Source organism: Catharus ustulatus, chromosome 7 (genome assembly GCF_009819885.2).
Source record: "Catharus ustulatus isolate bCatUst1 chromosome 7, bCatUst1.pri.v2, whole genome shotgun sequence".
Taxonomy (NCBI): Eukaryota; Metazoa; Chordata; class Aves; order Passeriformes; family Turdidae; genus Catharus; species Catharus ustulatus.
In genome coordinates, this window is record NC_046227.1 from 20460978 (window position 1) to 20476073 (window position 15096).

Below are 15096 nucleotides of genomic sequence, written 5' to 3' on the forward strand. Positions count from 1 at the left end.
AATGCTGTAGTAGTAGCAGAGCAAACAAAAATTATGAACTGGCTGAACCATAAGTTTGAAAGACCTACTGTCCATTCTTTTACAGGAAAATGAAGAGTTCAGTGACTCAGATATTATGAAGTTAGTTTAATAAGCACAAAGGGATAATGAATTCTATTATTAAAATTGCTTAAGACTAACAGTTAACGCAACATGGAAGATTAGATATAGCTACTGTAAGAAAAGATCACAAATATCAGACAGAAAGGTAAAAAATTATCAATAGAACTGTCAATTTTCAGGAACATCAAAAAGACTATTTATGTGGGACACTATGTATGGTGAGATGTATCTTTCAAGCCTCTTCTCACTAAAAATCTGGAATGCTTCATTTACGGAGCTGTAACAATAATCATAGGAATTAAAATGAACAGAAAAATGCTAAACTGAATCAAAAGCAGCTGATACTTGAAATGCAACAATTAAATGCTTTATCCCGCTGAGAACTCACTCTGCTGTTGATGTAACAGAGTATTCCCTGCTGCTCTATTATACCTGAATTTAGTCCCAGCCAGACCATTATATAAAGAAAAATGTTATAAAAATTATTCAATAAATTCAGTCTGTAAGAATTCAGCATAATTTGGGAAAGAATAAAAAAATTAGACATTTTCAACAGCATAATTTCTTTTTTCATTTTTGTTATTTTTAACATTGAATTAATTGTATAGCATTATGTACAAAATTTATAAAATTTAGTACATATCAGAAACAGCTAGGAAGATTTTATGGTACAACATGTCAAGATTTTATTGAATCAATTAAGTTCAATATGCTAGGAAAACTTTTCAGTAACATTTACGTATTTTCACAGTGTACTTTTGCTCTGGTATAAAACAACTGACCCAGGGACTTTATACTGATTTCTGTGCATTCAACACAATATGACCTGGGAATGGACCATGTTATCGGTATTACAATTGTCCACACTTTAATACATAGGAAGACTTCTTCTATCACTTACTGTGACTTGCCAGTGTTCACATAAATATGAAATCCAGCTAGCTAGACTGCCCCTAACTGCAGACCCTGATATGTTAGGTATGCAGTATATATCCCAGTTCTTTACCTAAACATATTTGAAAGTTGCCTTTGTACCTGGTAAATAGCTCTCTGTTTACCAGCATTACAAAAACTAGATTTAGGCTATTTACTTAACATGTATATAGGTTTTTTTTAGAAATGAACCTATAGAAACAAGATAATCATCAAACCCAAGCATTAGCTTTGATCTAATAGTATGTCCATTTTAAGCTTTTTGTTATACCATGATTCTAGATTTCAAAGGGATTCAGTCATGCAGATTATAAGAGATTTATCAGGATCAAGCATTAGACACTCTTTGAGAGTTATGAAGATACAAATATTCTGAATAGTATGCTAAGAAAATGATTCTCAGAGAAATCTGGTTTTCAAAACCTTAGAATATACATACTCCACCTCCTTTTCGAAGAAAACAGTAAGGAGACAAAAGTAGTTACATGTTTCTAAAGCAGCAGTATACTGATTATCATAGAGAGTTAAACATCTTTTACATCACATGTACCAACAGCCTTGCCAGTCATGCTTTAGTCAGCAATACAGAACAGTATGACAAACAGATTTTAGTTCAGCTTTCAAGATAGGAAAGCAGCTTGCCTATCAGAGAAGCATTGCAAAAAGCAGCAGCCAAGATTAGGTCAGGAAGTTTTTGACATAACTACTTTCTGAACCTTGATAACATCGCATAGATTCACACAATTCTGCTTCACTTACAGGCCACTTTTAACTTCTAGCACTTCTTTGTTTGTTCTAGAGATGATTATTTGACAGTCGCTGGACAGCTTTTAGCTTAACATTTTTAACAAAGCCCGAAATTTCATGATTGGTGAGGATGCCACTAATAGATATTGAAATCATAATTTAAGGCACTGAAGGAGCAAAGAGCAGGAGGGATATAACCAGGAAGATGGGGCCAAGAGAAATCACAATTCTGATTTTGCTTTCAATTTCCATTCCTCCCAAATACCTGTGAAAATGCTAAATAATGGAAATTAAGTTGGTTTTATTTTCTCAGTGCTGTGTGGATGTCAGTATGAAAATGAAATGGTCTGTGATACAAATGGCAATATTATATACAAACTATCCAGACTTTTTCAGTACAGCTATATCACAAATAAAATCTTCAAAGTGGAAGATATCATTGTGATTCCTCTGGTGTAATTAAGTGAATTCTGTATGCCACTCTTTCTAATGTTTATACAGTTAGGCAGAATAACTCTATGAGTAAAAAAATCCAGAACACTGTAAATCAAAGCAAAACCATTTTGTGGTTGCACATACTGGAAAAACCCAGTATCCCTAAATTATAGTTCACTCTGGACTTCATTGATATTCATAATTCCTTTTATCTACTTATTAATGAGAATTTATTAAATGAAAATATTTGCAAAAAAAGTTGTATGAGAGCAAAAACATTTTGAGTAGCAGTGGAAATATGTTCCAGTGGGAAAAAGCTCTCCCACCAGAACCTACTTTAAAAGGCTCTTTAATTCACACAAGCAATAGTGAAAGGATATTTCTGAAACAGTGTAAGGGATTGCTGTTTGAAAATATTAATTAAGCAAACATCAGTTAACTCCAACATGAACAACTTAATATCATCCACAGTGAATCACAATATACCAAAACAATGTTACCCATTCACAATACAAAGCCTAAATTCTTCAGAGTATAAAAGGATTTTAAATAATGAATATTTTAAAGTCAAAATATATCTTATCAGAATAATTATTCTTTATAAAATTTAAGAGGAAAATCTCTGGAGCAAGTATATTTTAATTCCACTAATTCACCAGCAGCAACTGTAGTGTTATAAATATTATGGCATTGTTTAATAGGTGAGATGTAAATCACACTGAAGCTGGGGAACTTCCAGACATTTTTATCCAGACTCAGTAGCTTATTTACCTGAATGCTGAACTTTATTTATTCCTGATGAGATCAGAATAACTAAGTTTCTCAAAGTAGACAATTTTAGAAGTTTGGGGTAGTAATAATTTTTTGACTATAAATTAAAGAGCTATGGGAGATTGAATTGGGCCACATCTTGCAATCGGTGTTCTCTTTGCACCTCTACACCTAAGTGTGAGCGTAAGTAAGAGCAGAACTGATCTCTGAATGTTTAACCAGCCAAATAACAGCTTTGTATGAAGTCTTTCAACCAAATCATGGTCACATGCTTTGACTGCAGAAATTGAATTAATTTCATGCTTAATGGTGCTCCAGTACTGCATAGTGATCTCCAAAAGAACTAAATACTTATACAAGTACTAAAGAAAAGCACTTCTTAAAAAAATGTGAAAAACAAAAACATGACTATGATGGGTTTGCAGGTTACCTCCATTATAAGTTAAAATACAATACTACGAAAGTTCTCTAAAACAGCTAGCAGTTTTTCATTACCAACACAATTTACAGATGGACTTAAATATAAATATAAGCTTCTGGTGAGAAACGTGGCATATGTGTTACATATTCTGCCTTCCCTCAAAACCAAAGAAAACCTTTCAAAAACAGAATCCTGAATTCTGTATCACCAAGATTGGGAAGGGTACATAGCATGCACTGCAAAATACCATTAAAATATTATGGAGAGTATTGGAACCACAGAAACCTTGGGGCTGCCACTCTTGCCTGACCATGCTGTGATGCGAGTCCTGTGGCTCAGCAGGGAGCAGCTGTGCATGTTGGTACTTATTGCAATGAATGGGACAGGATCATAGCTGAAGAGCATGCAGGCCAGTCAATATCTACTAAAAGGTGATTAAATAGGATATAGAGAGATGTATAACTTGCTTAGGTAACCTGTGTAAAACTGGTGACACGATGCTCTGCCTCGCTAAAAGGCACCAGAGCTGCCCGCTTGACTGATCCAGCTTGGTTCTACTCCTGTGAGAAGTAAGAACGGTAGGAAATGAAGTTCAGGACACAGCACCTCTGGTTTTTTGCACTGAATATTGCTTAAAGTAAAATACACATTATTAATGTGTCTGCAAAAGCATTAGGAGATCCCATTTTTTCAAAGCATTAAAAAATATTTTGTCATTGGTATATCTTGGTGTTATTATTGGCCTATAAGTTACATTTAACATAAATTAATTATTACCCGCTATTATGATTATTTTGACTAATTATTATACAGTCATACATGTACTACAAATTTTTCCATATAAACCATCCTCATAGTACTTAAGAACCTAAAATGGAAAAAAATATATTTGCAGTTTCTACACTAGATAGCAGTACTGCAGCTCAGATCCACAGATCTTTATTTATAGGACAATGGACTCAGCACAGTGGTCCCACAATTATTAAAGGCCTATTTCCATGATAAAGTTTTATTTAGTATTTGTTCTCTAATTTCCTTATTATACTGTATTCATCAACTGGCATTCTTATGGACACAGTGTTTTTATAATTAAATTGATTTTAGGTTTCAGTAACTTTCTAGAAAATTCCTTGTTAATTCACACCTACTAAGCATGTACAACATTATATGTATTGTTTCTACAAAGGCATAATCTAGTTAACATTTCTATGAAACTACTGGGAGATACATGTGCTATAATAAAGAATCCACCAAACATTAACATGCTTAATTAAAACTTGCTAATAAATAATAATAATTTTGTTGGAATTCAGCTTATTGCCCCATACAACAGTGAATACATGTACTTGGTTGTAGACACAGAAGCAAGCAGAAGCACACAGACATACACTCATCAGCATCTGGCTATCTTGTGCAGTGTCCTCACAGCATCTGGATGCCTCAGCTGCCTTCCATCTGAACATATAATAATTGAACACAATTTGACAGCAGCTCCTGACTTAGATTTATTCATTTGTGGTGTAAGCAATGAAGAGACTGGCAGATCAACTTGGCAACAGTAGTGTCATATAAATAGGAAAATATGAGAGGCCAGAAATGCAAGGCACATTATAGCACAGCACAAAAGAGGAAGCCTTGTAAAAAAGTCATTTGTAGTCAATTTTTTAATTTTAAAAATGCCTTCTTTCCCAATGGATCATTTTCATTACAAGAGTCCTGGTCATCTGACTAATAAGCCAACACTCCACTATATCAAAAAAGCATGGTGGTTAAGAATATCTAGTGAAGAGCAGGAACTAGGAGTAAGATTTTAATGCTTTTGTGTCACGCTTCTATGACTCAAATCTACTTGAAATTTAGGCCCTTTTATAAGAAATATGCTCACAATCTTCGCTTACTTCTGTGTCTCTCTTGAAATGATAAACATTCCCTTCAATTTTTCACCTTCGGCATCTGCATTAGTAAGAAGTTTTGGCCCCAAATAGGCTCAGCAGAGTCTCAGACTTGGCCAGCCAAAACTGCTCGGCACTAGCACACTCTGACTTAATGTCTATTTCGTTGTCTTATCACCTGATCAGTTTGCGCTTCCTGAAGCATAACAGCATTAAACGCCTCCAAGAATGCAATGAATACACTGTTTTCTTTTAATTATGGTAGGTGGAGTAGAAAGCCTTTGTTTCATTAGTGGAAGCATAATGACAGGAGTTCATGCCTCAAATGTGGGATAATACACTTTAAAAGTTTTCCTATAGGAAGTCAGTGTTTTTGTCATCTTGTAGAATAACCCATGGGAAGAAAAGAAAGATTTAGCTAATGAAAAAAGTCAGCAGTCACATTGTCATACTCAACCCTGCAAACCACCAGCACAGAGGTTTGTATAAAGCTCATCCTCCACTTCTCCTACTGCCATAGTGCTTTTGTGCAGTGAAGAACAGAATAACTGAAGGTTAAACTACAACTTGTTCTACACCCAAGTACTGGTTTTGAAGAGTAAAATAAATATTAATACAATCAATCTGAAAAAAAAATTATAATAATAATAAAGACATTTGTGATAAGAAACAAGTAAATATGACTAAATGTGTAATGCAGTTGGTAAAAAAAAGGATCTCAGCTGGAAAATTACTCGACTCTTGCCCATATTTATACCCTCAGATTCAAGCAAGAGAAAATCACTAACGAAAGCCTTTATGTTAGTTTATGTCTACCCCACAGCATGCAATACTGTTCAAAAATACCCATGCTAATGCTGAACGAACTAGCATCAGTACTGAGCATTGCAGACTTACTCCACTTGAGCTGATGTGCCTCCACCACTTTCAGTTGTGCAGGACAAAGCAGTGGGTTAATAATACACACACAATAATAATGCCTTGGCATCCACTATAACTCCCAGTGCTAGCTTGGATTTATCCACTTGGCACCACATTGTGCCAGAAAGAGGCACATTATATTAGTCACAGTAGGCAACAGACTCAAGTGTCTTAAAGCTTTGAAAATAACAATGAGTAGTCAAATGAAAGGATCTTATACTGGGATATTAAGCTTTGTAACTTTTTTACCATAAGGCTATGACTTCACTTGAGTCGTTCTGCTACCATCAGATGTGTTATTAGGGATTTATATGACATTGTTTAGTGATGCTAGTCCGGTATTCAAATGTACCTATCTATGATGTATATGGATGCATTTTCGCTGTATAAAAAGGGTTAAAAACATCAGACTGAACTGTTAAAAAAGCAGATTAAAAAATAAACTGCTCTAATGAAATACGCATGGAGAAATTTGCACTAGCCATACATAATTTGTATGACTTCTGGTATCCAGGACTATTACATCAGTTCATTTGCTTGTTAAGGATTTACCGAAATAAGATAGAAAAAAATATTAATTTTTAAAAATTTTCTTACGTCTTATTACTGTAAATGCAATATTGTATCACCACCTTTCAAAGCTCATATCAATCAATCCTTACATCAATTTACCTTAAATAACATTACAAGTTTGTATTTGCTATTGTAAAGGAATTAAAGAAATATTTTAATTCAACGCTAGTAACCTCAGCAAAAAAAAAAAAAAAAAGAAAAGCATCAGAGTATTTAAAACTTAGAAATAGGCTTACCTCTTTGCTTTCTTCCAGGTCTGATTCACTGCTGAACTCCTCTGTGTTTAAATTTTCAAAATCTGATTCTCCAACAGCAATGGGCACTGTCACGGTGAGACTTGGGTTGTTTATGAATGACATGTAATCACTTTCATCAACAACATACTTTTCCACGCTGCTGCCTATGCCACTGGTAGTTCCATTCCCGTCTTTTAGATAAGCAAGGTTTTTACCTATATCTACTATTGTATGGTTAGAAATACAGCTGTCTTTTTTATTGTTTAGGTCTTCAAGAGGTTTGATTTCATCTAAAACTTTCTGTTTTCTAACAAAGGCTTTTTGGATGAATTCACGCATTTTTCTCTTCACATAATCTATGCCTTTCTGAATCCTTGCCACAGCAATCTGGAGATTGTTCATTTCATTGTCGTCATCTGTAGCAGCAAGGTTGTCTGAACTAAATGAGCTCAGCAGCAAGGCTAGAAATAGGTTGAGTACCTAAAAGAAAATAAGGAAAAAATTACTCTTATTTTTAAATCATAAAAACAGTACCATTATGAGTTTTCAATTTTCATTTCACGTGTAACACTTCGTTTCTATGCACCTTCCTGCTGCTCTTTCAGTTCATAATCCCTGTCCCCAACATTTTATTATCTTGCCAAAAAGTACTTTTAGCTGGTTTAACTTCACTAATACAGGTGAAAATCTGAACTGCTCCTTGACTGTCTCCTCCACAATCTGCAGTAGTGCAGATCTGCTCCTCAAAATGGAGAATGACATAACGAGGCAGAGTACAACATAATGCAGTGATTTATGCAAGCTGCATCCACTGTAGTGCTCATAAACCAGAGAAATGTAGGCAAATATCAGTCTTTCACAGTTCAACAGACCTTAGTTCTAGTACCTCTAATTCAGAATATAGTAAAAGTTTGTATTTGGCAAGTATATATGATGCTCTCTTGCTTCTGGGAAGGAACACTAGCTAAGAGAGAGAGTCCACAGATGTGATACACCACAATTTCAAGAAGCTATTTCAGACTTTCTTGCATGACATTTTACAAACATAAAAGAGAAAATTGGATTGCATGAAATTATGACATACCACGTGCAAAACTGATTGAAAGTAATTTAATTAAAAATCAGTTAAATTATATTTGTCAGTTCTTCCCATTCAAACTTGCAAAATATTTTATAAGATATGCCACAGGACTCACATTAGTCTGTGAGACTTGGTAGTGATGACTGTGGATAAGTATATTTATAAAATTTGTGGATCATACCAAAAAGAGAAAGGATGCCAGCACTCAAGGAGAAAGAACTACAATTAAACATAGCCATGGTTTATGGAAAATTGGAGAAATTTGGTGGAAAACACCAAAATCAATATGGTGTTTAATTCTGAAGTACCGTTGTGTTAAGGATCGTTAAGAAAAATAAAAAGTATATATACAGAAGGTGGGAAAACTGGCAAGGTGGAAGCACTGAAGAAAGGGGCATAGAGGCTTCATTAGGAAAGCAATGCTGGTACAGAAATTTAATGTGTCTTTTGGGGATGTACTACAAGGAATGCTGAGTGTAAGAAATGAAAGTATGATTATTCCACATTATTCAGTACTTGTGTCTTTATTTAAAACATTGCTTGGGAGGGATTCAGAGGCCAGTAGCAAAAGGGATAAACCATTTACAAATCATCATTTATGAGAAAAAAATTGAAGTTAGGTTTGTTTTGTTTCACAGAGAAATGACTAAAAGTGGAAACAGTAAGCTTTTAAGTATTATAAATGTTGTCATAAAGACCAACAGTTTTCCATCAATATTGAGACAATTTACTTGGCTGTAAAAGGTGATTTAAATTAGATAGTTTTTAAAAAACACTCTAAACACTCCTAGCTGTAAGCATACGTCAGTACTGATCTTACTAAAAAGGTTACAAACTTACTGAGATTTAAAAGAAAAAGTAGATATTTTTCACAGATAATCAAGGTATATTTGAACGTGGTGTACAGAAAGAGAAAGTGAACTACATGATTTCCTAAAGTCCTTGGCTAATCTTCATTTCAGATTTCTAAATTGTGAAAAACAGGAGATATGTTTAAGTGTTTTAAAAAATCCCCACAGATGACATACCACTAGGTTTCCAATCACCATGACCATCATGAAGACTGTAAGGCACATGGTTTGGCCTGCAACCTCCATGCAGTCCCACATTGTTTCTATCCATTCTCCACACAGCACTCGGAATACAATCAGGAAGGAGTGGAAAAAGTCATGCATGTGCCAGCGAGGAAGTTCACAATCACTGGAGATCTTGCAGACACATTCCTTGTAGCTTTTCCCAAACAGCTGCATCCCAACCACAGCAAAAATGAACACAATGATGGCCAGCACCAGGGTCAGATTCCCCAGAGCCCCCACTGAGTTGCCAATAATCTTAATCAGCATATTGAGGGTTGGCCAAGATTTTGCCAATTTGAAAACTCGAAGCTGCAAGACAGAAGAATGGTATATGGTTCTTTGTTATCTAATTGTAATGAAATTACTGCTATACATTTAATATTTCAGTTACCTTGTGTCTTCATCATGTCACTTGTAATCTTTTAGAAGTTTTAGTTACAAAATTTCTGTTTCTAGTTCTTTGTACAATACTACACATCAGCAGTGTTAAGTCCTGATTCAAGTGATAAGAAATCAAAAATAATATCTCTATTCTCATTTCAATTACATTGAAACTATCACAAAGACTCCAGTTCAGACTTTGACTCTTTTGGTGACTTTAGGTATTTAAAAGTTGTACTTGTTAAAGAAGTTGGACAAAACAGTCTTTCTTCTGTAAACTCTGAGAAAATATTACTAAAATTATATGGAATGTGATCAGTTTAACAGGACCATAAGTGTATAGTCACTTCCAGGTTCTTTCATCTTAACAGGCAATGAGATGGAGGAAATGGTTTTCCTATAAAGAGAAACAAGCTAGAGTTGTTAAGGATAGACATACAAGCGACTTGCAAGTACCTTTAACAATATATTTTCTGCCATTTAAAAGAAATGTAATTTGTCTTACAAAGTTTGTCACACAACATTGAGACAAAAAAAGGGAAGTATTGTATAAAGTACAGCTTGAAACAGACAAAAATGAAAATATTGGAAAGATACAGCAATTGTTCAGACAATTGAAAGAGGAGAATACTATAAAGAAGATAAAACCAAATATTGTTTCATGTGATGATTTTATGTTTTATAAAGAAAACACATAAATATCAAGTTAAAACCAGAATCAACTACTGAGAGAGAAGTCAATCCAGAGAGATTTTAGACTTTAGGCAAAGTACCATATAATGCTATGCAGAGAACCAGAAAACACATATTTAAAAGCCCTTTTTTTTTTTTTTAATAGGGAATGTATTTAACTTTCATTTTAAGTTAAACATCTCTTTTTTATTTAAGGCAGAATTTGAGCTTGATGACCAGGAACTCTAGCTTCATGCCTCTCACCGCGTGGTCTTTACAAAAGAGGATTTGAACATTGATCGCATGCTAGCCTAGTCTGCAGCAAGACCAAGTTCCTGTTCATAAAAGAGGTATCTAATAAGAGATAGAGACACTGTAGTGACTTCTGAACAGAACTGTTAGACAGCAGATAGACCCTTGCAGAGGATAGTACGGAGAAGGCTGGTAGGGATGAAAAGTCCCTGGACAATGAAAAATCTTAACACTAATCCCTTTTAAAACTAACTGATAATGGCAATTGGTAATGGAAGTATATAAGCTAAAACTGTCAAGAAACTTTTATTAATTAAGCCGTTATTTACCAAGCAATTTACTAATCTTCAGTCACAGGTAGTGAGGGCCCTGTGGCTCTAGCTTTTTTTTTACTCCCTCATCTAGGGAGAAGACTCTATGAAATACTTCTATTATAAAAGTTAATCCTTTAAGCATACTTTCAGCAAGAATAGAATTGATGTTGACAATATCTTGAAGGAGAAATAGACATTACTAAGATAATACACAAAACAAACTTGACATAATATATACATTGCCATCTAGCGAGTATGCAATTTAGCATTTTGTAAGTTCTGAAAAGATCTTCTGTCTCAGCCAAATATTTAATTTGCAAATGAAAAATGCACAAAATACATACGCACAAATACAAAAATGTAATATAGAAACACATTTTAAATAGTATACTTACCAATCGGAATGATCGAAGGACAGATAATCCTTCTACATTCGCAAGGCCAAGTTCCATTAAACTAAGGCTCACAATAAAACCATCAAAAATATTCCAGCCCTCTTGGAAATAATAATAAGGATCCATAGCGATTATCTTGAGAAACATTTCTGCTGTGAAAATTCCAGTAAACACCTGCAGGGGAAATACAGTTCCTTACTCCAGTTTAGGAAGAAAATATTTAAAAAGCAAAACTAATTTTCAGCAAGAAATTAATTATAAATCTGAATACCTTCTCTATATTTCCATACACTGGGATTAGGAATAAAATTTATATTTGAAGTTTACATATGCATTACAATGTCTGGGCTCCAAAATGGGAAAACACGGTTGTTATCTAGCCTGCTAATATGTATGTATGCCAATACAGAACATAACCAGATTTTAATGCTCATTTTTATATCCTTAGAGCTCATCTTTGCCCTTAGACCACCTTTTTAATTCTAGGGATAAAGATAATTGTTCCTATCATAAACTTATTTTATTAAGAAAAAAATTATACAGAAAGTTGAGCAGAACTGTTCTTCTTCAGAATGATCTGTGGAAGACACCATTGCTCCATTTCATCATTTTCTTATATATGCTTACTGGGTCTTTCCCTCTAAAATTCCTTGAACACCCAGCTCTTAGGAGGTGCTAGTGAGGACCAGAACAAGTGGGGGAATGGAAATTAAATTCTTATGATTTGTAACTGTCCATCAAGAAAAAAAGTTCCTTTAATGAGCTTCAGTGACAGAAGATGATTTTTAAAATCCAAATGCATATTGACTCAGTAGATCTCTACTCTGAAAAGTAAGAATGGTAAAATTTACAAATGTCAACAACTTAAATTTCAGTTCAACAATCCCAAACCTCTAAATAGTCAACTTTTCTATTACATGAATGTGCATAAGTCACAAAAGAGTTAAAGAAAAATGCATTTTACATACATGGTACATCACGAAAGACTTACAAGGTTTCCTACTGAAAGCACACCACTAAACTGCTCTGTCATTGGGTAGTGCTCCATGGCCATGAACAGGGTGTTTAGGACAATGCAGATGGTAATGGCCAGATCAACAAATGGGTCCATCACAATCAAATTTACAATATGTTTGACTTTCAGCCAGGGAGTACAGCAGTCCCAAATCAAGCAAGTGTTAGCAAATTTATACCAGCATGGTGGACATTTCTGTCTGGATTCTTCCAGTTCTAGAGAGAAAAATGAAAATAACATTTTAAACATATTTCTCTATTCCAGAATTGCCTGGATATTTCCTTGAAGCCTAAAAGTTGTTTTCCAAGGAACTGTTGATAAACTGTTGATATTTTGGAACTAAGACTGCTTTCCGTTAAAAGAAATTACAATTTAAAATAATCTATTAAAAACAATTTTTTAAAAACCCACCAAAAAACACACCAAAAAATCGCAAAAACAACTATACTAAAGATTCAGTAGATAAAAGAACCATTCACAAGCTAATGCTATATAGATTGCAAAAAATTAATTTTTCTTAGAAACCTGTCATAAGGCTGGGTGATTGAGGGGATTGAAAGCAGCCCAGCAGACAAAGACATGGGCTTATTGGTGGCTGAAAAATTGAATGTGAGCCAACAATGTCAGTCATAGCCCAGAGAGCCAATATCCTGGGCAGCATCAAAAGCAGCATGGCTAGCAGGTTGAGGGAAGGAGTTCTCCAGCTGGAGTGCTGTGTTCAGCTCTGGGGCTCCCAGCACAAGAGCAGGTTCAGAGGAAGCCACAAAAATATTCAGGGGCCAGAGCACATGGCCTATGAAGAGAGGCGGAGAGACCTGGGATTGTTTATATCTAGACAAGAGAAGGCTCCAAGGAGACCTTATTGCAGCCTTATAAGGATCCTGCAGGAAACATGGAGAAGGAGCCTTTATCTAGTAGGAGTACAGTGATAGGATGAGGGTTTACAATTTTAAATAGAAAAATGGTTGGTTTAGATTAGGTAGTAGGCAAAAATTCTTCATTGTCAGAGTGGTGAGGCCCCGGCACAGGTTGCCCAGGGAAGCTGTAGATGCCCTACTATCCCTGGACATGTTCAAGGTCAGGTTGGATGGGGCTTTGAACAATGCGCTCCAGTGAAAGGTGTTCCCATCCATGGCAGGGGGGTTGGACCTAGATGAAATTTAAGGTCCCTTACAATAAAATATTTTAAAAATTCCTCATGAAAGATAAGCATTTAGAGCAAGCTGGAAGTCAGACAAGTATTTAGACAGCATTATGGTCCCCATTTGGACAACTGCTCATTATTACCTTCCAGTTTTCTATTTTGGGCATAGTCATTTAACTCAACATAATGTTTCACCCTTTCTTGCAAATGGTTGCTTAATTCCATGATTCAAAGTAATTGTATTTAGCCTTACAGAAAGAAGAACATGATCCCTCCTTTGTGAAACAGCAAGTCTACTGAATTGGCAGAAGGTGATTGTTCTACTCAACAAGCACAGCCATTTCAGTAAACTAAGAAGAGCTTACCCCAAAACATAACTTCACTAGAGAAAGAATACATGGAGTAATTGGTTTTGCTTGCATTTAAATGGGAAATTTGCTACCTCTACCTCAAACCTGTCAGTAAGTTGCAAGCTTAACTCTTTTTCCAAATTTATCAGACCCAAATTAAAACAACAAACCACAAAAACATCCCACCCCTAACTATATATAGAAATCTCTTCTTACCTGTACCCTCTAGGCTGAATTAGCTGCCTTAAAACATCTTACTACTTAATGCATCACACATTTAGTAGCACTTTTAAGGCTATTAAGGCTACTGTCGTACAAAAATAATCTGTGTTACATACCTTCCATTGTGTTTGTAAGCATACTGGCTATACTCATTGCTCTTTGCCTTGCACTAGGGTCAGTTAGGTAGTCCATAGGAACATGGTAAGAACTGGAATGTCTCTTTCTTAAGTCAGTTTCTGTAGTAGTGCCCTGAAAATAAAACACTGATGAAATAGCTAATTGATTGTACATTTAATAACACTGTAAGTTTCTGTAGAGCTCTACAGGTTTAAAGCACTGCTGTCCCACACCATGCTCCTGCTATATTGAGGCTTCACAACAGACTAAGGTATACCTAACTCTGTATAGAACAAACAGTCAAATGCTGCAGTATGTTGCTCTTGTGCCTGACGAATATGTTTTAAAGTATTTTGCTGAAGTAGGGCTGAGACATTAAAGCAGATTTCAGACTAAAAGATGTTCCACAGTACTTGTCAATGAGCTTTGCTGCAAATATCTTTCTATTTAGGCAATTAAATCTTTTTCTAAACATGAAAATGCACTGCCCACACAGCTAGCAGTAAAGGAACTAAGCATATGTGCATTGCATTTTCTTAAGATAACTCTTAATTTAGAATAACTGTAGAATTCCTAGCACATTTTTCAAACAAATGAAAAAATATTTTGTAATTCTGACATTTAAAAAACTCATAGAAAAATTAGCTATATTGCATGAACACTATCTCAACTCTTGTAAGTTGTACTACCATGGTAACATCAAAAGTTTCACGTATGGACAGCAGAAAGCTGATATATTCCATTAAGTAAATGCAATTTTTTTTTTCCATTTTGATATCCTTTCTGATATACAACTACAGAACCATCCATCTAAGTCTAAGCATAAAGAATCAACGGGTGTAAAACTACACAAATTAAATTTATTCAATGCTTTACTATGCTATTCTGTTAATTCCCAGTCAATTTGGATGCATTTTCACGTATTTAATTAATGAGAGCTGGACAATTTCAGTTTATCTTTTAGCTTGTAGCTGGAATAAGCATTCACAGCTTAGCCAGAAAGGTCATCATTTCCATGTGACTACATTTTGTGGAAACAGTGACTG

General features: G+C 34.8%; 1 protein-coding gene across 1 annotated transcript in view; it reads right to left on the bottom strand.

Moving 5' to 3' along the window:
* SCN2A (sodium voltage-gated channel alpha subunit 2) overlaps positions 1–15096 on the bottom strand; it is a 75690-nt gene that overhangs the window by 19244 nt on the left and 41350 nt on the right. Inside the window, 5 exon segments of the mRNA XM_033064300.2 lie at positions 7032–7511; positions 9141–9497; positions 11203–11376; positions 12194–12432; positions 14050–14182. Of these exon segments, the coding sequence (XP_032920191.1) occupies positions 7032–7511; positions 9141–9497; positions 11203–11376; positions 12194–12432; positions 14050–14182 (1383 nt within the window).